Source organism: Carlito syrichta, unplaced genomic scaffold (genome assembly GCF_000164805.1).
Source record: "Carlito syrichta isolate Samal-C Ts95f unplaced genomic scaffold, Tarsius_syrichta-2.0.1 Scaffold313403, whole genome shotgun sequence".
In the NCBI taxonomy this organism is placed as follows: domain Eukaryota; kingdom Metazoa; phylum Chordata; class Mammalia; order Primates; family Tarsiidae; genus Carlito; species Carlito syrichta.
The window spans coordinates 31,005-54,547 of record NW_007257499.1 but is presented as its reverse complement, the minus strand read 5'-3'; the positions used below and the strand labels follow the sequence as shown (position 1 = coordinate 54,547).

General features: G+C 34.6%; 1 protein-coding gene across 14 annotated transcripts in view; it reads right to left on the bottom strand.

Annotated features, from left to right (window-relative positions):
* Positions 1-23,543, bottom strand: part of MAPK8 (mitogen-activated protein kinase 8) — a 42,022-nt gene that overhangs the window by 6,000 nt on the left and 12,479 nt on the right. For 3 of the 14 annotated variants that reach the window (XM_008070430.1, XM_008070434.1, XM_021718753.1), the window contains exons 3-10: positions 22,701-22,759; positions 22,462-22,600; positions 12,235-12,400; positions 8,760-8,831; positions 6,785-6,967; positions 6,389-6,513; positions 5,771-5,834; positions 2,799-2,876 (exon numbers count right to left, since the gene is read on the bottom strand). In XM_008070430.1, coding sequence (XP_008068621.1) covers positions 2,799-2,876; positions 5,771-5,834; positions 6,389-6,513; positions 6,785-6,967; positions 8,760-8,831; positions 12,235-12,400; positions 22,462-22,600; positions 22,701-22,759 — 886 coding nt within the window. Of the gene's footprint in view, positions 1-2,798; positions 2,877-5,770; positions 5,835-6,388; positions 6,514-6,784; positions 6,982-8,325; positions 8,398-8,759; positions 8,832-12,234; positions 12,401-22,461; positions 22,601-22,700; positions 22,760-23,543 lie in introns of those variants that run through there. The other 11 variants (XM_008070431.1, XM_008070435.1, XM_021718754.1 and 8 more) reach the window with 7 other exon arrangements.

The following is a 23,543-nucleotide window of genomic DNA, read 5'->3' as shown; positions in this document are numbered from 1 at the left end:
AAAGAGCTCCTTTTTATTTGTGCCTCTAGTTCAGAATCTCTTTTATTTTATTCAAATTTCTTAATCTTATAAAAACTTTTAATTGTATCACGAATAGTTAACTTTTTAATTTGAAAATCAAGTATCTATGAAAAAAAAATACTTTTTTTCTCCAAACTTCAAAGCCATACAATCAATTCTCAAATATCTGAATGGCAATAATATGGAAAATCTTTAATCTCGGGTATCTGGGTCACTTCCCTTAGTGAGTCTCCACCCACTCAAGGTAGACATTTTAATGTTAGTAAACCAAAACAAAGATAGGAAAGAAATCCACCGGGAAAAAATAATATAATTCTTTTAAAAAATCAATTGAAAATGGTACTCAACTGGATATCTGCTAAAAAGATTTAAATCAAAGTATATGGAAGCTTCTAATACTTATTTATCAAAAAATATTCTGTTTTTGTACAAAATCAAGAGCTGAATATTTTTATAACCACTTGATTTCCTAACACTGTTCTTTGCAAGCTATAATAAGATTTCAGAAAACATCTAAAAACCTCATGTCTGGTCCTTTCCACTGACTTATTTTGTGAAGCAAATGTTGTTTTGGCAATTTATTCACGTATAAATTAAGAACATCTTAATTTATAAGTGAATTTTAATTTATAATTGCTCTTTCCATCTCATGAGATTATTACACTTGCTCAAACATGTGACACTTAGGACGTGTTACTCACTTGAATACTAAAGTATACTAAAGTATAAAATTGTCCCTAATGATGGACAATTAAATCCCACCCAAGCCTTAATTCTCAACAATAAAAGTAGCTACTAAAATATAGAAATACAAAGCTAATTCATTAGCTATACAATTAAAGTATTTATAATATAGCTTTTAAATTGTTATAAGCAAATTATCGAGAAAATACCTTTTCGAAAAGAGGCAAAAGCTGTTGAAACCAATTTATATTTTCAATAGGATTTATATTATAATCCAGAAGACTACATTCCTGTTGAAGTATTTAAAATACACAACTCTGCTGGGCGCGGTGGCTCAAGCCTGTAATCCCAGGTACCTTGGGAGGCTGAGGAGAGAGGATTGCCTGAGCTCAGGGGTTTGAGACCAGCCTGGGCAACTTAGTGAGACATCGTCCCTACAATAAAACAAAAAATAAGCTGGGCATAGTAGCATGCGCCTGTAGTTCCAGTTACTTGGAAGGCTAAGGCAGAAGGATCACTTGAGCCCAGCAGGTCGAGGCTGTGGTGGCCATGAGCATACCACTGTACTCCAGCCTGGGCAACAGAGTGAGATTCCGACTCAAAAAATAATAATAATCATTAAAATAAATAAGATAAAATACACAACTCTAAAATATAACCAAAAATGTCAAAAGAAGCTACAAAAATGATTATATGTTTATAGTACAATGGACATCTAAAATTATAGTTAAAAAACCTTACCAATAAACAAGTTATAAATACTATTTTTTCTTATAATGCAGAAAAGTTTTTGAGGTATTCAAATGGGATAGTTTTGGCTGGGCTCGGTGGCTCAGTCTGTAATCCCAGCACTTTGGGAGGCCGAGGCAAGTGGATTGCCTGAGCCCACAGGTTTGAGACTGACCGGGGCAACTTGGTGAGACCTCATTTCTACAATAAATCAAAAATTAGCTGGGCGTGGTAGCGCGTGCCTGTAGTTCCAGCTACTTGGAAGCTGAGGTGGAAGGATCTCCGGAGCCCAGCAGGTCAAGGCTGTGGTGGCTGGGAGTGTGCCACTGCACTTCAGTCTGGGCGACAGAGTGAGACTCCCACTCAAAAAAATAAATAAATAAAATAAATAAATAAATGGCATAGTTTTACTCAAAATCAACACCAATCTTTTGAAATACTACTCAGCATTCAAAGCTCAGCTCAAATTTCACCTCTTCCATAAAACTGTCTTGATCTGTATAACCAGAGAAGTCTCTGCTGATGGCCAGAGACAAAATGGGATGTTGCAAAAATTATACACTCTGAAGTTATTGTATTAGTTCTTCTACATAGATTTGAAATCTTATGTTATTTACATTTTCTGAACTTTAGTTTCTTCATCTGTAAAGTGCGCATAATAATCCCTACCTTGGGGTCTTTGAGGATGAATGAAATAAAGTACGTAAATAACCTGTGCCTGTCATGTTGTATATTCTTCATATGTACATGTTACCTGCCATTTAACATTTTCCCTTAATTCTTTATACTTTTACCTGTACTAAAATTAAGTGTTAAGATCAGTTTATGATTAAAAAAATGTTTTAGGTCCTGCAAACCAGTTTTCTTCTTAAAGAATGAACACTTTCTAGTAATGGTTTTAATGCTATTGCCTTAGTTCAACAAATCTAAAATACCAAGAAGAGGGAAAGTATCTTGGTATCACATGCACCAAATTTTACAGTGAAGCTTTTATTTATCCAAAGTAAAAAAATGAAGACCATAGAAATGTAAGTATATTGAACTTCGAAAAATTTCTTCTTTAAAGACAAGGCAACATTGCCAATGGAAAAAAGTTTTAGATTTCCATTTTTCAATGGAATATCAGTATCACAGAAAAAGATGTGCATTTTATGAAGTCAGTTACTAATATATTGGCACAATGTATTGATACAATGGTGTACCAATGCTTTCAAATTTAACCACTCAAATCATACTTATACTTATTAAACTTGGAATAATAATGGTTAAGTAAAAATATGGGAAGAACTGCTGGTCTCAGGCCACTGAAGATTACAACACAAGAAGTAAACTGCAATTTTAACTAAGCTTATATTGTAACCAACCTAAAGGAGAAGGCTGCCCTCGTATAACTCCATTCTTGGTTCTCTCCTCCAAGTCCATAACTTCCTTATATATCAATTCTGGAAAAGAAGTAAACAAAAATCAACTTTTCAAAGTCTAGGAGCCAATCTCACAAGATATGTATGGTTAAGTCAAAATTTTTAGACGTTAAGTACTTCAAATAGTGTCCTTACAAGGGTAGTCTGTGCCAGCTTGTTTGAAAGGTGTTAATAACAACCTTAAAACCCAGCCATTAACTATACTGGGTTCTTAAAACCCAGCCATTAACTATACTGAAAGAAAGTACAAATCCCTGTTGTAACTAATGTTTCTTAGGCTGGTTTGATAGTGCTGGGGTTACAAGTTTTACCTTTTTTACTCCACCAGCACCTTCTACTAGAGCATATCATACCATCCAACATTCCGTACTACAAATTTGTCTCAATGAGGGCTTGAACTGTGTTTGTCTTATTAATTGCTATTTTCTGAGCCCTGGCATAGTGCTTAGGATATTGTAGGTCATCTGGATATCTGCTAAAAAGATTTAAATCAAAGAGTGTGTAGAAGCTTCTTAAATCAAATGAAATATAAATAGATACATTTTTTTATTAAAGGAAAATAAGTGGGTAGCTACATTTCAACTCCTTATGCATAGTCCAGCATGACATGCTCTCATTGCCAAGAAAGTTTCTTCATGGGAATCTTGTTCTCTTAGTAGCTTCTAGACAGTATGTGGATGACTGCAAGGGCAGCTCCAACTAAAGAGATGCACTGGGTGCTGCTCTGCTACCCTATATTCTTTCCTACCCTATATTCTTCTAAGTAATTTTGATGTTAAGTGTGGTATGCCTTGTGAGTCTAAACATTTATTTAGGAAGAACCTTCTGATGGATGCTACTCCCAATTATTCATCATCTTCTTTGGGTCCCGAAATCTTTTGAGAACTGCAAAAATACAATAAATCTTCTACTAAGAAAAAGGTACAAACAAAAAATATTGCACAGCACTTCATGGATTCTGTGTTAATTCCGGAAGATTACACTTCTGATAAAAGAATCCCTGGTTACAGGGTATGACATTCATATTGGGAATAAGGTAAAACAAGTGAATACGTTGAAATAAATGACAGCTAGAGATACCTAAGTTTGCTTGCTATGGTAATCCTGGAGTTGAATGAAGAAAAACAGAAAGCCTTCAGAGAAGAGAATAAAAGATGCTTTTCTTCAAAGAGACCAAAAGGAATATAAACATTCAAGATAGGCAGATTTTTTTTTTTTTAAAGAGAAAATAACACCCCTTTGTGAACTGGCACAAAAGGAATAAGGCAGAAGAACCAAAGCTAACTAGAAGCAGTTAGCAATCTGTAGTCAATGGCTTTGGCAATGGATTTTTCTTTCTGCTATGAGCTAAAACTCACGCAGATCTTCAAAAAAGGCAGTTTGTGGGTAATTACTGAAATGCACTTGTATAGGAGAAAAAGATACAGAATAAAGGTCTATATATTTAAAGTAATAAAAACTCCCAATATATCCTTATGCAAATGAAAACACTGTATTTCACTGATTTTAAGATGTACTTTTTTCACAGTTCAGAATCTGAAATTGGCTACATCTTTTTAACAATGGTGCATACAATTGGTAGTATTTGGTGTATCTTACAATTCTTGACTTATTAAGATTCTATAAAATACCATAAATGTCTACTGTAAATTAGCAGAGTACAAAAATAACAGGTTATTATTTTAGCACACACTGGTCCTAACTTACACCTTTATACACTACTTATTACATATTCAAATACTTCAGGCTCTACCTACTTTTAGCATTCTGCTGGGCTCTAATAATCATGAGTTTTCCAAAGTCAACTCAGAGGAAATATAATCTCTAGCTATTCTAAAGAAGAAAGAATCAAATTCATTCTTAATAAATTTATAAATGGATCACCTGTTCATGTTTATACCTCTCCTGGTCCCCTTTGCCTTCCCAGTATTTAGACACTCAGCTCTTAATAACAGGTCTTCTCCATTTTAAGATAAGGTAACAAGGGGAGACCAGTGATTTATTCAAGGGCACATTATTACAAAAATGGTCAGAACATTCAATGACAACACAGAGTTAAACAGAATCTAAAAATTATCTGGCTCAAATGTCCCAGGGATCTTTTAAAGAAATATTTTAACGTTTCCATGACTATCAAAATATGATTATGAACGTTCGGCTACATTCATAAAACAGAACTAAACAACTATATTAGCTATGTAAAGATTAAAAATTAATCCATTCTGTTGGCGAATGTGAGGCAAACAGAGATGCCTATACAATACTGATGGACGTGTACATTACTAAAACTTCTTTGGAAAGTAATCTGGAAATAATTGAAAAATAGTTTTTGGCCCAGCACATCTCTTTCTAGGATTTTTCTTATAGGCATGTTCTCACACGTGCACAAGAACACTGCAGAATTGTTTGTAACAACAACAGAATAGACACAACTTAAATGCTCTTCAAGAGGGAGTCAGATATAGAAATAGTGACACACGCATACAGCAGAACACTAGTCAGTGATTAAACCAAATGAGGCAGATACGTGGACCAAAGGAGAATAATCTTCAGGATATATGAGTATATCAACAAAGCAAGTATGCACAGGATACACAATATATAATCATGTATGATTTTAAAAAGGGTAGAAGAGGAGAGGTGGGAGACATCAACATGTTTGTATATTCACAGACCATGGAAAAACATAAGAGAAAGCACTAACATGTCTGTGTCTGGTGTGGGAAACTTGGGAAATTAAAATTAAGTCAGAGAGAGATGCAGTCTTACTTTTGTAAAAATATTAATAATCATATTACCAAATATCAGTTAGGAATAATAGAAAGTATCATTAATTTCTCTAACATGATAAATAAATCACCAAGAAAAATCAGAAGCTTTTTCAGTTTTTTCTCTAAGAATCTGATGAATGTTACCTTTCCACTCTTCTATTGTGTGTTCCCTTTCATCTAACTGCTTGTCAGGTATCTTTGGTGGTGGCTGAAAATCACAAGGCAATAATAATTGAGTCAGTATACTGAGAGTATTTAATTATTTTTGTTTGAAATATTAGACAGAAGACTGGCAAAAATGCATCATTAGACTATGACTGATCAATCACCAACAAACATCTTATGTAGACAAACTAGTTTGGGAAGACTCCTTTACTGCAGGAAAAACAGGTTTAACTGCCTTTTCTTCCAACTTTAGAAACTGTCATGTTTTATTTGTATCACAGAATTCTGCTGTCCCCTGAAAACAGTAATTTGTTTTATAACTGAGTTAGGATGTTTCCCCAGAGTGCTCAGTATCCTAGCTCCTCTGATTAGGTATCCAGGCAAAGGCAAGAAATAGCAGGAGATACTTTATTTTGTATAGGAGATGTTTGCATATGCTCATTAATTTAACTAAGGTACTCTTCATGCAGAAACAGAAAAACATCATCATCATGTATCTATATTTTTATTTAAAATTAAAAGGTCTCCTTCAAACCTAACTTTAATTCTAACTTTAAGAATACAATATGTTTTTCAAAAGTTAAGTAAAGAACTTACAGCTTCTGCTTCAGAAGGATCATACCAGACATTGATATATGGGTGCTGGAGAGCTTCATCTACAGAGATCCTTTTAGATGCATCTATAACCAGCATTTTGGATAACAAATCCCTTGCCTGACTGGCTGCAAAAATAATGACGTTAATGTACACATATTTGTAAAAGTTCTCAAAATTTCAGAAACTTGAGATTATCTTTTATTTAAAAAGCATATGGTTTAAAAAAATAGTTTTTACTATAAAATTAGGTCACACATGATTTAAAAATATAAAATTAAAGATAAAAATAACTGAAACCTCATTTTGTTTCACCATCCAGAGAAAATCCTGGGTGATGTCCCATAGGAGTATGAATATACCCCCATGCAATTAAATGTATATATTTGTTTAAAATACCTTTAAGTTTGTTGTGTTCCGAGTCAGCTGGGAAAAGTACATCAGGGAAGAGTTTCTCAAAGCTATATCCAGCATATTTAGGTCTGTTTTCAACATAAGTCCTTACTGTTGGTTGTAGTTTCTTCATGAATTCGGGACATGGTGTTCCAAGCTGTTCAATAACTTTATTCCACTGATCAATATCTAATATCAAGTAGCTAAGAAAAATACTCCATATCTAATGTTCAACATATTAGTCATATCCATATTAAAATACATGAAAACAGAAATTTAAAAATTCCTAAGAATAAATGTGGCAGTTGTAAATTTTATGTCTTGCAGCCACCTTGCAAAAGGCAATGATTGTAGGTGGACAGAAATGATCAATAAATAAGCTTTGTTAATCTTATTTATTGTTTGTGTATGTGTGCTAATACTGATTTTACCATAAAATAGAAGATTAAACTCACAAATTCTAAATACATATTATAAGTGACTTAAATAATGAGAATTACTATCTATAGGACTCTAAACGCAAACTACACACAATCCTAATATTCAAAATCTGCCTTTTTTTTCCAACTTATCAGAAAACATGATAGTATTTCCTAGAAAATAAGAAGTATTTCTATAATCTGTCTTGCTATTTTGAGTTTTCTACTCTAACAGAAAATAACTAGAGGCTGAAAAAATGAAGCCTCCCAAAAAGTTTGTTTTCCCATTCTTTGTTTAGCTTATGTCAATAATTTTTTTTTAAAGTTATGAAACCTATGAAAGATATTCAGCTTTTTGATAAGTTATAACGTTGGGATTCCCTGGTCTCCTGTCTCCTATGAAAGATATTCAGCTTTTCGATAAGTTATAAGGTTGGGATTCCCTGGTCTCCAAGCTCCTGAAGGCCAATGCCTAAAACTCACTTATGGAACCTAGTGAACATGGATTTTCCCATTCCTCCTCCTAAAACAATTCTAAGTGTTACTAGTTGATTAACACACAACAGATCATAACAGATCACTGTTAATATAAATATTAAAAGTAGTCAGATGAACAAAAAGCATGAATCCAATCACAATATAAAACTTTTACTGATGAAATTCTCAGATGAAAGAATCAGTATGTTATGTTGAGTAATGAGACAACAATCAAAAGACACAAACCACACAGAACATTAACAAAAAGGAGGTAGGAGGACAAAACAAAAGGATGGCCAGAAGCAACAGACAATTTCAAAATTCATTTAAAGTCCTAAGTATTTCTAGGATTACTCAAGTGCGTAATTATTAGAAATTTTTAATGCAAGCCATGATTTTTGATTTAAGTTAAATAAATCAATTCAAAGCCAGCAAGTAACTGTAGATAATTGTAACTGAGCATCATTAACATATGAAACAATAAATGAGGGAAAGGAAAGCCTATATCAAATAGTAGGTGGTATTTTGAAAGAGTAATTTAACAATACTTTATATCAGGGAGAGACAAAATACATTATACCTGACCAAGCTGAAGTGCTGACATACATTTTGACCTTTAGAGACTACATTTTAGGCCAAAGATAAGGATACGATCTGTACCTGGGAACAAAACACCACCTTTGATCATTTCTCCCATGATGCACCCAACTGACCAAATGTCAACTGAAAACAAAATGCAATGACATTAACATAAAGATTTTGGTTAAAATAAAAAAATATAAACGTTAAAAAAAATCACACACACCATGTATACTTTAAAATTATAAAAAGCAGAATAAAATAAAAATGAGTGACAGTGAATGTGCTCTGACTACCAGCAGAGACTGTATGTCCTACTGCCAGATGCAGCCTACAAATATTTCAGCTCCTTATTTCAACAATTTTTGAACAATAACAGCCACAAACGTTATGCTTGTTTAAAAAACCCATATGTATGAAGTATATGTAGTATATTTATTTTCATTAGAAAACATAAAGAAATTCATCACCTAACCAATTAAACTGCTGCAGCAGCACAAGGATACAGTCCCTTCCTGGAAAGAGGATTTTGTGGCAAACCATTTCTCCCATAATGCACCCCACAGACCATAAATCCACTATATGTTTGCAGCACAAAAGAAGGAAAAGCAAAGCAAAAGCTTGTTAAAATCAAAGAAGCATAACATGACTGCATCATATAAAAACTGCAAAACATCACAAAAAGAAAAAAAGTGACTATAATTTTAGCTAATGGAAGAATTTAAAACACAAAGTATTTTTCAAAAGACTTTGGTCACAAAAGAAAACGTAAAGTGTGGCATTTTAACTACGTATCTAATTTTAAAGCGAGAGCTATGCACAGAAACTGCATAAATTAAAAAAAAAAAAAAACCGCCTGCACACTTTATACCTGAGAATTTGTTTATAAAATATGAAACAGAATCTAGCACAAACTTTATAAAGAAGGTTAAAAATGCACATGAAGTAGTAAAATTATTTTAAAAACATTTAAACAATTTTGAGGTTCAACTGTGCATTATGCTCTCTCTTTAAGTTAAATAAAAGAAAAAAGCATGAGAAAATAATTTAGCATATTGAAATATTTAACAGAAACAACGGTTCTATGGATACTTACAATAAAAAGTTAATCTAAAGCTCTTTAGAAATTTTCAATCTGGATTTCACAAATGTATTAATTGAGAAGTGCTATATTTATTATGAATTAGAAGTCAATTATTTTCTTGGCAACATCATGTTACATTTACCTTACTATCCTAAAAGGAACAAGTGCACAGAGAATGAACAACTAATAACTAGTAAACTAATCAAATAAAACTGAGTAAGAGAAGTATATTTCATGCTTCCTACCTAAAGTTTTTTAAACCCACAAAACCAAACCACTTTTGGTTTAAGAAGTCAGTTTTGGCTACTTACAATACCAAAGTTCCCACAGATTTATATCTACAAAGAGTCTCCCACCCGACTTACTGACCTCACCAACTTTAAATGGGAGCCCTGATCAACGCTGAAAATAATCTGTTAGACACAGAAACAAGCAATTTGGGTACTTCACCTCCTTACTGAAACTAACAACATATCCTGACAATTTTAATAACAGACAAAAAAAGAGAGTTGGTGCTAGCAGTGTAATAGGAAAAGAGTGGAAGGGTAAGCAGTCTAAAAGGAAAAGGCTTAAAAACTTGCAATTGATTTTGAAGTATGAAGGTCCACATTTTTTAAGACCAGAAGGAAAAGGGCAGGAATGGTTATTAGAGAGACATATACCCTTTACCCAAGTTCGAGGACTTAGAAAATAAAAGTCTGTACTTTTTAATACAGAATGTTCTTATAAGAAGGCTACAGTTCACTGAAGAGTCTCTTGAGCTAAACTAAGAATTGCTTTTGGAAATCCTGCAGAACTAAGGTTTCTCTAAAACTTCTTATTAAAGTGAATACAAAGCATTTGTATATTTATGGTATGATTCAATTGTCAAGAATTAAATTTTAGAGGAAAATATTCATAAATCAGTCCATCAAAAAAAAATTTTTCCAAGGTTTTCATTTTTGACAGAAATCTATATAGAATACATCTTTCCCATGTTTTTTTTTTTGAGTTGGAGTCTCACTCTATCACCCAGACTGGAGTGCAGTGGCACGCTCCGGGCCACCGCAGCCTCGACCTGCTAGGCTCAGGTGATCCTTCCACCTCAGCCTTCCAAGTAGCCCGAACTACAGGCATGTGCTACCATGCCTGGCTAATTTTTTTGATTTATTGTAACGACGAGGTCTTGCCAAGTTGGCCGAGTGGGTCTCAAACCCACGGGCTCAGGCAATCCACTTACCCTGCCCTCCTAAAGTGCTGGGATTACAGGCTGAGCCACTGAGCCCGGCCTCCTATGGGTTTTATAGATAATAGAAAATGTCCATGATATAGCGTATGTTGGTAACCTTTGGAAAAACATATTTTTAAACAAAAATATTTTGAAAGCCACAAGCATGAGAGAAGTAAATATTATCTGGGTCAGTGAAGACCAAAAACGTGATAGGCCTGGTTCATACACAAAACTAGCTTTAAAAAATCTAAATGCTTAGTCTATTAGGCAGTTAAAATATATTGATTACACTCTACTTTCAAAAATAAAGCTCTGAGGTGGCTTGCAATAAAAGATGAAACAAAGTTTTTAAAACAGAAGGAAGTGTCACTTAAAGGAGGCAGTACTTATGTTTAACCTTGCTAGCTAATGTATTACAGTTCTCATCATTAAGCATTACATTTGACTCAGTTTCCTGGGGTAGGAGTAGGACAGCAGTAAGGTGATCAACTTGATTCTCAACAGAGCAATGCATGTCAATTCTTTATGAGATAGTTTTTCTTAGTGCTAATTTCTGGTAGGGAGCTATCCCAAGATCACATTTATAGGACACTGACACATTACATAGTATTTGTGACTCAACAGCTTCACAGCAAATGCAAAAGCAATCTGCATGCTAGTGGGTCATTTGAAGTTGCTAAATCTCAAAACCAAAAACAAAACAAACAAAAAACCAGTATATTTACTTAAGAATAGAGCTTGACAGTAAATGTTTAAAGTATTTGTTTTTAATTAGCTCATAGAAGATAAGGCAATTAAGCTAAAACCCTCAGTTCAATGGCATCTTTAAAAAAAAAAAAGAATCTTAAAGGTTGACATTAAAGTTTCTGGATTCCAAGTGAACTACTGTTCCAGATTCCTTGCTAGAAAGTCTAAGTCTTACTCTAGGTAATATTTTGGATGAAGTTACCACATTAAAAAAAATATGGGTTAATCCCATAAAATCTCATACAGATTTATCTGTCTCCTAAATTTGAGGCTCAACATTTCTTCCTAAACTAAATATAAGTATGTAGATGCATAAAACTATTGAAATTTATTATCTACATGCCAGGTAATTTTCTTCAACGTTGATTCTAAGGTTGATAAATATATTAGCTATATCTACACATAATAATTTAAGGCTGAACACAAGGTTTTGATGAAACATTATTGCTTTCTCCAAGAGATCACTTTATCAATTAGCTTTTCAAAAGGCCTTATTGTAGCCCTTAAAGTTTACTCTAAGTGCTACTGCTATTAATTTTAGTTTCATGGGATTGGAAGTAAAACAAATATCACTAGCATACACTAAGATTACTAAGAATATACTGTAAGTACACTATCTAAGTCTCTGAGCCCATGCTAGAATTGCTCGTTTTTCAGTTAAAGGCAAGCAAAAGGCATGTACTCTGTTTTGGGGGCCATGGTAATAAATTCTTCATCCAATGATAGGATGATGGTATGTACTTGTATTTAAATAAATAGGGTCCTCAAGTTTTTCCAAACATTTATGACAAAATTTATAGTTACTTTCAAACTTTTGACATACATTTCAAACAGTGACACATTTAACTCAATGCACTTCAGTATAACTATTTACTTTAAAAAATATGATTAAAAAAAAACCAAATCAAAAGAGTATTTCAAATAAATAATGTGTGCTGACCGTTCTCCTTGTAGCCCATGCCTAGGATGACCTCAGGTGCTCTGTAGTAGCGAGTTACCACGTAAGGCGTCATCATAAAACTTGTTCCTGCAGTCCTGGCCAGACCAAAATCAAGAATCTTCAAAGTGCAGTCTGATTTTACTACTATGTTACTGGGCTTTAAGTCCTTCAGAAAATAAAAATAAAAAATGACTGCTATGATAGCTACAAAGATCTTGCAGTTCACAATAAAGTTATTCTATCACTTGCAAAACAATTCATACTAATTGTTCACTTTTCTCATTATAATTTCACCACACAGATTCAACACAGAAAGGCAAACCTGAGAAGTTAGCTTATGATATTTTTTATTTATGAATACATATAGTTGTTAGAGTAGTTAGTAATGTTTTATTTGCTAGAAATTATGATTAGCTAGAAATTTTTGGTCAAACAAAATAAAAAGGATTTGGAAAGACATATCAAATGTCACATAGAAATTATTACAGTAAAAGAAAGTATCATAAGTTAGCATTTATATTCATTTGCATAACACATTACCGATATTTTAAAGTCACAATAAGCTTTAAATAGATGTTACTAATTAACAATGGGCCATTCTGTCGATCTTAGTAAATGCTATTTGACCTTTCAGATGAGCAGATACTCAGTTCTAAGAGACCAGAACAGTCAATACCAGTTTTTCTGTTCCTGATTTCCCACCTGAAATTACACAAATTTGCTCATAAAACTTTTGTCTTCTTGTAGAACACCACTGTCTTAGTGCTACTAATTCATAAAATTACTGGCTGTTGATAGTACTAAATAATGTCTTTGTGAAGAATTTTTCACCTGACCTCAACCTTAAGGAATTCTGTGTTGTGCCCATTAAAAGCAAGGCAGCAGCATAACATTCACGGCTTCATGTTTAATGTACCTTGGCTGTTAGCCTTGATAAGTACTATTATGAACCAAAGGACCAAAGAAGAAGGAAGGAACCATTTCACATCACAAATATATTGCATTACTTGCACTGATGTGCAGCACATATATTAAACAGCAGTGATTAATACAAAAGGGGAAAAAAGCTAGCTTGAAAGACAAATACCGCTTTTCTTTTTTTTTGTTTGAATTGGAGTCTCACTCGGTCGCCCAGACTGGAGTGCAGTCGGCCGCTCCCAGCCACGGCAGCCTCACCTGCTGGGCTCCAGCGATCCTTCCGCCTCAGCCTTCCGAGTAGCCAGAATTACAGTCATGCGCTACCACGCCCGGCTGATTTTTTTATTTATTGTAGACATGAGGTCTTGCCTGCCCAGGTGGGTCTCGAACCCGTGGGCTCAGGCAATCCACTCACCTCAGTCTCCCAAAGGCGCAGGATTACAGGCTGAGCCACCGAGCCCGGCTAATACTGCTTTTCTAATGTCAACATCCAGAAAAGTATGTATGTTTGTCTTTAACAAATTTTGACAGGTAATCACGGATAGGTTTAGGAGATTAGCTTACCTATTTATGGCAGTGGAACTAACCTAACATTCTACCTTCTTCTCTACATTTGTCTAGCCTCCTTAGTTAGGCAAGGCCACATGAGTAGTTCTAACCCATGAAAGGAAGCAAAGAAAAGAAGGGCCAGTACACAATCTCCTGTGGTCTCCCCTGCTTTGGTGATTAGGAACATTCCAGACAGAGGACATTCTGGCAGCCCAGGTTGCTGAGCATCTATGAAAAGTAGAGTATCCACCCCTACCATGAACTGTACTTGACAAACAGTACGAGAAGTAATCCTTAGTTGTATTAAGACACTGAGAGTTCATGGTTTGTTACCTCAGCATAGCTGAATCTATTATATCACTGAAACTGGTCCCAGGAATGGGGTGTTGACTATTACAAAAATACAGGATCATGGCTTAGCAAGTTATGCAGCAAAGAAACTAACAGCAGAGGTTAGAAAGGTGATCTAGGTTATATAGTAGCAAAACATTTCAGGAAGCTGTCACCTCCACAGCACTTACATAATGAACCTAAAGCTCTAGAACAAAGGTTGGCAAATTAAGGACAGCCTGCTTGTGTAAAGAAAGTGTTATTGGAACATAGTCACAATTATTCAATTATATACTATCTATGGCTGCTTCTATGTTACAGTGGCAGAATCTAGTAATTTTGATAAAGGTTGCATTATTTCCAAACCCTAAAATATTTACCACGTGGCCTTTACAGAAAGCCTGCTGACCTCAGCTCTAGAAGAAGAGACTGGAAAGCAAAACTTCAGAAGTTTGTGTTGGTAACTGCTGGCCGCACATTTAAAATAATTGGCTGCTTTTAAAAGTAGAAATACAAGGGAACAGAGTCTAGAATTTCAAGTCCTTGGCATTTTGGAGAAGCTAAATATTACTAACACCTCCAAAAAGGTATGGTAGATTGTTCTGCAAATATCCCTACCCACATCATAATGTGTCCTTATCCTATTGATGGGTTCAGTCATGTAACTTCTTTTAGCCAATGACATTGAAGGAATGTGTTTGATTTAGATGGCTCCTACTCTTCTACCTTTCAGTATGAGAAAAGCATGTCGATGGAGGATAATTCAATTTAGATGCTGAAACTTGAACATGAAACAAGTCTGAACCTGACCCAAGGTCTGGAGCAGTGTTGCATGGCCAACCCTGCAGACCCCTGAGCAAAATGTTGCTTTAAAGCCACTTATATCTTGGATTGGTTTCTAGGCATCATTTTCACATAACAATTCTGAAAACTTTTGAGGAAAAAAGTCCTGTCAAATCTTTCAATTGATGAAATAGCCTCAATCTGCCAACAGAAAAGCCTGAAAGCATAAAAGTAGCTTCAAGGCAGCCTCAAGTAAGTATAAGAATATAGGACTCACAAGTTAAGATGGTTTGAAAAGAACTATAATAAAAAATATAAGAAACCTCCCAAGTATCTTTTTTTTTCTTTTTTTTTTTTTTAGTTGGAGTCTCACTCTGTCACCCAGACTGGAGTGCAGTGGCTGTTCCCGGCCACTGCAGCCTCGACCTGCTGGGCTCCGGCGATCCTTCCGCCTCAGCCTTCCCAGTATCCGAAATTACAGGCATGCACTACCACACCTGGCTGATTTTTTGATTTATTGTAGAGATGAGGTCTCGCTGCCCAGGCGAATCTTGAACCCGCAGGCTCAGGCAATCCACTCACCTCAGCCTCCCAAAGGCACGGGATTACAGGCTGAGCCACCGAGCCCAGCTAAAACCTCCCAAGTTTCTGAACAAGCTAGCTAACTCTCAGGTCTATGATCATTCTATACTAGAAAGAGTGGCTCTATTCTTAAAAGAGTGGTTCTCAATTTAAAGCAATTTTGTCCCCTGGGGAAAAATGTCAGGAGACAATTTTGGTTGTACAACTGGGAACTGCTATTGACATCTAGTGAGTAAAGGCCAGGAATGCTGATAAACACCCTACAATGTACAAGACAGCCTCTCAAAAGAAAGAATTATTAAATCTAAAATGTCAATAGTGGCAAAGTTGAAAAATACTGCTTTAAAATTACTTTTGGGCTCCCATCTTTTACAAGTGGGAAGCAGGCCCCCATGGAGAGCACATTCTTCAATCCCCACTTCAGATATATTGAAGGAAGATAAAGAAAAGGAAGACTCTCCCATCAGGTAGAGTCAGATATTACAGAGAATTGCAGACAGGGTGCTTCTTGCAGAGATCAGAGTTGGGGCCTAATGAAGAAATATTCCCCACCCCCAAAGCAAGGGATGCTCACAATGTCTGCCCAGAAGAATTCAATTACAACTAGCCAATGACTGCATTTTTCCGTTTTTCAGATGGGATTGTTTATTGTGGTAGTTGTGTCCCTGTCTGCCACTCTATCGAGGGTATTTTAGGAGGGAGGAGATGATGAGGGTGGTCAGATACCTTGGTTATTCCAGTTCCTACGTTCCTGGACCAAGACGAGCAACGTCTGAATCTGACAAATATGTTGATGAAACAGAACTTTGGATTATCTACCTTAAAGAGGCATGGAATAAAGGGAACAAAGGAATGTCTGCTAGCCAGAAGGGGAGGCTATGGCAGAGATAGATGCTTACCACCATTTTGAAGCCTGCGCTCCCCCACATTTCCTGGCTCCTTTGCAGTTAAGCAAGTCCTGTGGCCAGCTCTGTCAATGGGCTCTGAGAAATAATGTGTCACTTCCAGGCACAGAAAAGCCAGTGCACACCACCCAGCTTTCTCTTTCCCTGACACTGTCCAGTAACCATCTAGATGGTGGACCTTCATTCAGCCTGGGTCTCCGAGTAACTATGTGGTAACCCATCCCCAGTTCTGACTTGTACTGAATCTTTAGGAGATGAAAGGTCAGATTATTTTACCAAGCAAGAAATCTCAGACCAGCAGAGGTACTAGGTGAAGGGTGAGGTGAATCTAGAATGGTTAATAGAGCAGAATGAGTACTGAATGAGTACCAATTATGGCCTCCTCGAGAACAGCTACACAAAAGTTTCTTACATGCATATCTCCATCTTAGAGTTTGTTTCCCAATAGCCCAACCTACAATATAGTTATATCTTCATAATAGATAACAAACTCTAGTAGGTCTCTCATTAGCTCAATTTTGTTACATTAGGAAATTTTTTGTAGCTTACTTCATTTTCACCACATTATCTGTTGACATTAAGGGAATGTGTTAGAATCTCCCAATACTATTGTGTTTGTGCTGTTCTTTTATTTTCTATAGTTTAAGCTTTGTATATAGAAATATTACTTTATGCATACAGTTTCTTTCCTATTTGGATTGTGCCCTTCATCCTTACAAAGTGATTCTTTATTACCAGGGAGGAAAGCTTCTTGCCTGGCCCCACTATATTCAACTTTACCTCAGCGAACAGAATTATCCTTGTTATTCATATTTGCATTTCCCGGGTACAACTTTGCCAACTCCTTTGCCTTCAGCCTTTTGAAGATAGCTACAAATGTTTGTGTTATGTACATATAAAGTTGTTATTGTTGAGCTCTTGTGCCAAAGTCTGATCATTTTTAAAAAAAAACTAAGGGATTTAGTCCATTAATACATTATGTTATATATTGATCTTCTGTAATTTCATGTTTCTTTTTTTATGCTTCTTTAAGCAGTTTTCATTTTTTTTTTAAATCTTCTACCATTTGGTTTGTTTTTCTACTCCAACTGCCTGCTATCCCTGTTAATATGGAAATTTTCTATTTGAAAGATTTTGCTTCACTAACATCAAATCAACTTCCATGGCAGTAGATTACTGTCCTGGTCTAAAGACTCAGAAAACAAACAACCCAAACTCAGAAGTTTAACTCATTTGCTTTACTTCACACAGTATATAAGTATGGGCTCAGAAAGAGAATACTCTTTCACTTGAAAAGATTTCTATTATGTAGTTTAAAATGCTGCATAAAATGTAACATTAAAGCAGCTGTATATGTAATATACAAGGAATTCACTTAGAATGATAATTAAGGATAAGCCCAAATAGCTCAGCTACATAATTGTCTTCTGCTTTGAATGTAGATCTACGTATTTATTTGAATATATGAGTAAGATTATTTGACATAAGGTAGCTCAGAAGAAAGACATAATTCCACTGATGAAATATGTTTTTAAAAAATTACTCTCAAATTAGATACTTTTCAAAGAACAATAAGCTAGAGATAAAACTAAAATACAAAGCATACATCCACACAAAACCTTTTACACAACTGTTCATGTTAGCATTATTTATAACAGCCAAAAAGTGGTAACGACCCAAATATCAAGGGATAAATGGATAAACAATACAGTGAAATATTATTTGACAATAAAAAGGTATGTAGTGCTGTCACATGACATACATGTGTGAACGTTAAAAACATTATGCTAGATAAACCAAAGGAAGGCTTAAACTTTACTTGTATGATGACCATTTGTATACCTAACATTTGTTACAAATGTTAGGTATACAAATGTACCCCACATCTTTTAAAACAAAAATACAATAAAAAAAAATGCTAGGTAAAAGAAGTCAACCACAAAAGACCACATATTATCTAATTCAATTTATGTGAAATGTCCAGAATAGGCAAATATACAAAGATAGAAAGTACATTAGAGGCTGCTTAGGGCTAGAAGTGAAGGGAACAAGAAAGAATGGGAAATGAAAGCTAATGGGTTTGAAGTTTCCTTTAAGGAAACAAAATGTCTAAAAGTGGTTTGTGAGTGTACAATGTTCAAATATAATAAACACTGAATTGTACACTTTAAATGAGTAAATTGTATAATATATGAATTAGATGGCAAAAACTCAGTTTAAAAAAGCCTAGAATAAAAAAAATATAATATTTCGAAATATATTTTATATATAGAAAACACAACTCTGGTGAATATTCAGTTTTGATGATTTGGTAATACTCAGTTATCAATTTGGTATGATTGGTAATGACAGCAGCTTATTTTGTATACTGCTTTACCTCATAGCAAAAATAAACTTTACACTACTCCATATAAATCAGTGAAATACAATGCTCCCAAAAATATGATAAGAGGCAGTGACGTCAGACAAAATGGTCCGACAGAAACACCACAAGACAGAGCACAAAGTGTAAAGATAAACTTCTAGAATTCTGGATAATATTCAAAGGTTTACAAGCAATTAAGTGAATCAGAATCTTAAAAATAACAGGAAACCACTTTACACCCATTAAAGTAGTTACTATCAAAAAAATTTAAAGTGTTAGTGAGGAAGAGGAATAATTGAAACCCCTGTGAACTGTTGAGTGGGAATGTAAAATGGTATAGCTGCTGTGGAAAACTGTATGACGGTTCCTCAAAAAGAACTGCCATATAATCCAGTAATTCCATTTCTAGCTATGTACACAAATGAATTGAAAGCAAAGAGACACCTGAACAATCAAGTTCATAGCAGTATTTTTCACAACAGCTAAAATGTGGAAGCAACCCAAGTACACTAATGGATAAATAGATAAGCAAGAGTATATACACATAAATAAAAATATTATTCAGCCTCAAAAGAGAAGAAAATTTTGACATATGCCGCAGCATGGATAAAACTTGAGGCACATTACACATTAAGTGAAAGAAGTCTGTCACAAAAAAGGCAAATACCTCATGATTCTACTTATATGAGGTACTTAGAATAGTCAAAATTGTACAGATAGAAAATAAATGGCTGACAGAGGTTGTGGAAGGGAAGAACAGGGAGTTATTGTTTAATGAGTGCAGCATTTCAGTTGTACAAGATGAAAATAATTCTACAGATGGATTGTGGTGATGGTTGCACAGCATTATAAACGTATTGTATACCATAGAATTGTGTGCACTTAATGGTTAAGATGGTAAAATTTATGTTACTTTTATTTTACTACAATAAAAAAGTTGGGAGAAAAACACTAGAAAACATTTCTAGTGTTGTGTATATATGTATTTCTGGCATTTTAACTAGTCCTTGCCCTACTTGCCTCCCCATCTAGGCAGGTAAGCTAGGCAGGTATCTTGGAGAGAGCAGTCACATTTTCAGTGTGACCCTGGTTGTAGGCTTAACAGAGAGCATTTCTTTTATCTTGGAGAGAGCAGTCACATTTTCAGTGTGACCCTGGTTGTAGGCTTAACAGAGAGCATTTCTTGAAAACACTGTTAAGGCAAATAAATAACCCAATGCTGTCTGTGACAAAACACTAAAGTTGAGGAAAACAAGATGTAGAATACCACCACGCATACCAACTTTCCATAATGGGAATTCCAGGAGGAACAGAAAGAGAAAAAGGGGAAGAATAGTTGAAAAAATAATGAAATTTCCTAAATGTGATGAAAGACACGAATCTACACATCCAAGCTGCTCAATGAACTCTAAGAAGGATAAACATCAAGAGACCTGCACTAAGACACATTATAATCAAACTATTGAAAGCCAAAGACAAAAAAGAGCCTTGAGAGTAGCAATGTGTCACTTACAAAAGATCCTCAATGAGTTTAACAGTTGATTCCTCATCAGAAACCATGGAGGCCAAAACAGTAGTGGGATGACTCATTTTAAATGCTGGAAAAACAAAACAAAACAAAACTACCAAACAAAAATTCTGCTCCAGCGAAATTATTCTTCAAAAATGAAGTACAAAATTAAGATATTCAGAGAGAAAAGCTATGGGAATCTGTTGCTAGTACACCTCCCCTACAGGAAATGTTAAAGGGAGTCCTTCAGGTAGAAATAAAAGGAAACAAGACAGTAATCTGAAACTTTATATAGAAATAAAAAATTGGCAAAGGCAACTACATAGGTAAACACAAAGGTCAGTATTATTATATTTTGAGTTTGTAACTTCTGTTTTCAAGTTAAACAACAAATGCACTAAAAAAAATTACACTTCCATCTTAATGAGCACACAATGTATAAACATGTAATCTGTGACAACAACATTAAGGGGAAAGGACAGACTGTATAGAAGCACAGTTTTTGTATACTGTTGAAGGTGAGCTGGTAATAAGCAATAGAGATTGCTGCAAGCTTTAAGGCTAATGATAAACCCCATGGTAACCACTAAGAAAAAGACTGAAACATACAAAGAAAAGTGAGAAAAGAATCAAATGGTACACAATGATGACAACAAAATAAATTAAACACAAAAGACAGTAATGGGGGAGTTAAGGAACAAAAATAAATTACATTTGGAAAATTAAAAAAAGCACAATTGGCAGAAGTAACTTCTTCTTTATCAGTAATGACTTTTAACGTAGGATTAAATTTGTCAGCTAAAAAGTGGAGAATGGCAGAATGGATAAAAGAAGCATGATCCTACTGTGTAATAGACTCACTTTAGATCCAAGTCACAAATAGGTTATAAGTAAAATAGTGGAAAAAGATATTTCATGCAAATAGAAATCAAAAGAGAGGTGGGATAACTATATTGATAGGGGACAAAATTGGCTACAAGTAAAAAAATTGTTACAAGGGGCAAATGAGGACAATATCACTGATAAAAGGTCAACCCACCAAGAAGATATAACAAATTTAAACATACATGTACTTATCACAAAGCCCTAAAATACATAAAGCAAAACCTGACAGAACAGAAGGGAGACAGTTCTATAATAATAGTTGAAATCTTCTGTACTTCACTTAAATAATGGACATAACAACTAGAAGAAGATCAATAAGGAAATAGAAAATATAAATCAATTAGATAAAGCAAATATGTATAGAACACTCTCCCCCAAAAGCATCACAATACTTATTTTCCTCAAGTATTCAGGGAGCATTCCCTAGGATGGATCATATGTTAGGCACAAAAGAAGTCTCAATCCGTCCATTTGTATGTATGTATGTATGTATGTATGTGTGTATGTATCAGCAAGGATGCAGAGAAACAGGAACCTTTATACATTGCTAGCAGGAATATAAAATGATACAGCTACTATGGAAAACAGTTTGATGGTTCCTCAAAAAGTTAACTATAGAATTATCATATGACCCAGAAATTTCACTGCCAGGTATACACCCAGAAGGACTGAAAATAGATATTCAAACAAATATGTATACATGAATTTTCATAGCAGTGCTATCCAATAACAGTTGAAAGATAAAGATAATCCAAATATCTACCAGTGGATGAGTGGATAAACAAAATAGAAATCAAAAGAGAGGTGGGATGACTATACTGATAAGGGACAAAATATTATTCAGTCACAAAAAGGAATTAATCATTGATACAGACTACAACATGGGTACACTTCAAAACATGCTACTTAAGAAGCCAGACATTAAAGGTCACGTATCATAGGATTCCATTTTTTTTAGTTTATCTTTTAGGATATAGTTAACATGTCTGTTTTGAAAAGGTAGCAGGAATCATATAAGTTTTGAGACAGAAGAACCATTCTACCTTCTCAGACTCTCCAAGCAAATGGGCACTTAAGCCAAAAGAGCTGGGGATCCCTATGGCATTTGTATAGCAAGTTATATAATTTCATTTATATGAAATATCCAGAACAGGCAAGTCTATACACACAGAAAACAGACTGGCATAATGCCAGGGGCTAGGGAGAGAGGGGAAAGAGGAGTGAATGCTTAAGAGATGTGAGGTTTTATTTTAGGGTGATGAAAATATTTTGAATTTAATATAGTTGGTAGTTCATAGGTTCATTGTAAACCTATGAAACACCACTTTAAATGGTCAATTTTGAGATGTGAATTTCACCTCAATGATAAAAAGAAGGTATGATAGCTTTTTTCTACTAACCCGATGAATAATTCCAGCAGAGTGAAGGTGCTTGATTCCGCACAGCATCTGATAGAGAAGATAGGACATTCTTTCATGATCTAGTTCCATCTGAATCACTTGGCAAAGATTTGCATCCATGAGCTCCATGACAATGTAACTTCATGGGTTAAAAAAAAAAAAAAGATAGCAGCTAAAGTATACAGCAAAAATCTAAGAAAAATGTACTAACACAACAAAATTTTAATTACCATACTTACACATCTTGAAATTCTTCTAGGGATTTCTGTGGTGTGAAAACATTCAAAAGACCAATTATCTGTGGTAAAAGCCAAGAAATATGAAAATTAGAAATTATTTCCAAATACTTTCATTGGGTACTACAAATGTATGGGTTAAAAATAATCCACTACTGGTTTAAAATCTTTCAAACTGTATGTTCTAAGCTCAAGTTATCTCTTTTATTTTAAATACTAAAACTTTATGGTCAGGAGTTTGGGGGGGTTGTAGTGGGGGAGATGAATAGGTAGAGGCACAGAGGATCTTTAACCTATTCAATTTACAAACAGCCAATTATTAAGTGCTCATATGACATAAACTTCTATATAGTTTGTTGGTAAATCTTAAATACCGTCTATCAGCTCCTTCCCAATTCAATTCAATATCGTCCCTTGGTTTTTCATACTACTGCTCTTGCCCAGTTTTCTTCACTCCCAGTTTATTCCTCTAGTTCATCCATATATATATATATCCTCTTTTTCACTGCCATCTTTAATCCTCCCCTTTTCTCTCTTTGCACAGGCATCTCAAAAATAATATAAAATTGGATTCACTTTCATTCATATTCAAACCCCTTACTTTTCCAGTGTGCCCTCTCTTTTACAAAAGATGGCTCAGAGTAACTTTTGACTCCTTTTTCTGTATCTGCACCATAATAAATATTCAAAAGAATGCTGTCCATTCTGCTGTCAGTCTAAACTTCAACTTTTTCCATTCTCTATGCTGTGAATCCTTGACTATACAGGTGGAAGATTTTAATATCTCATCTAGACTGTTCAGACCGTAATTACTTCTTCCTCTTTTTTTTTTTTTTTTTTTTTTGG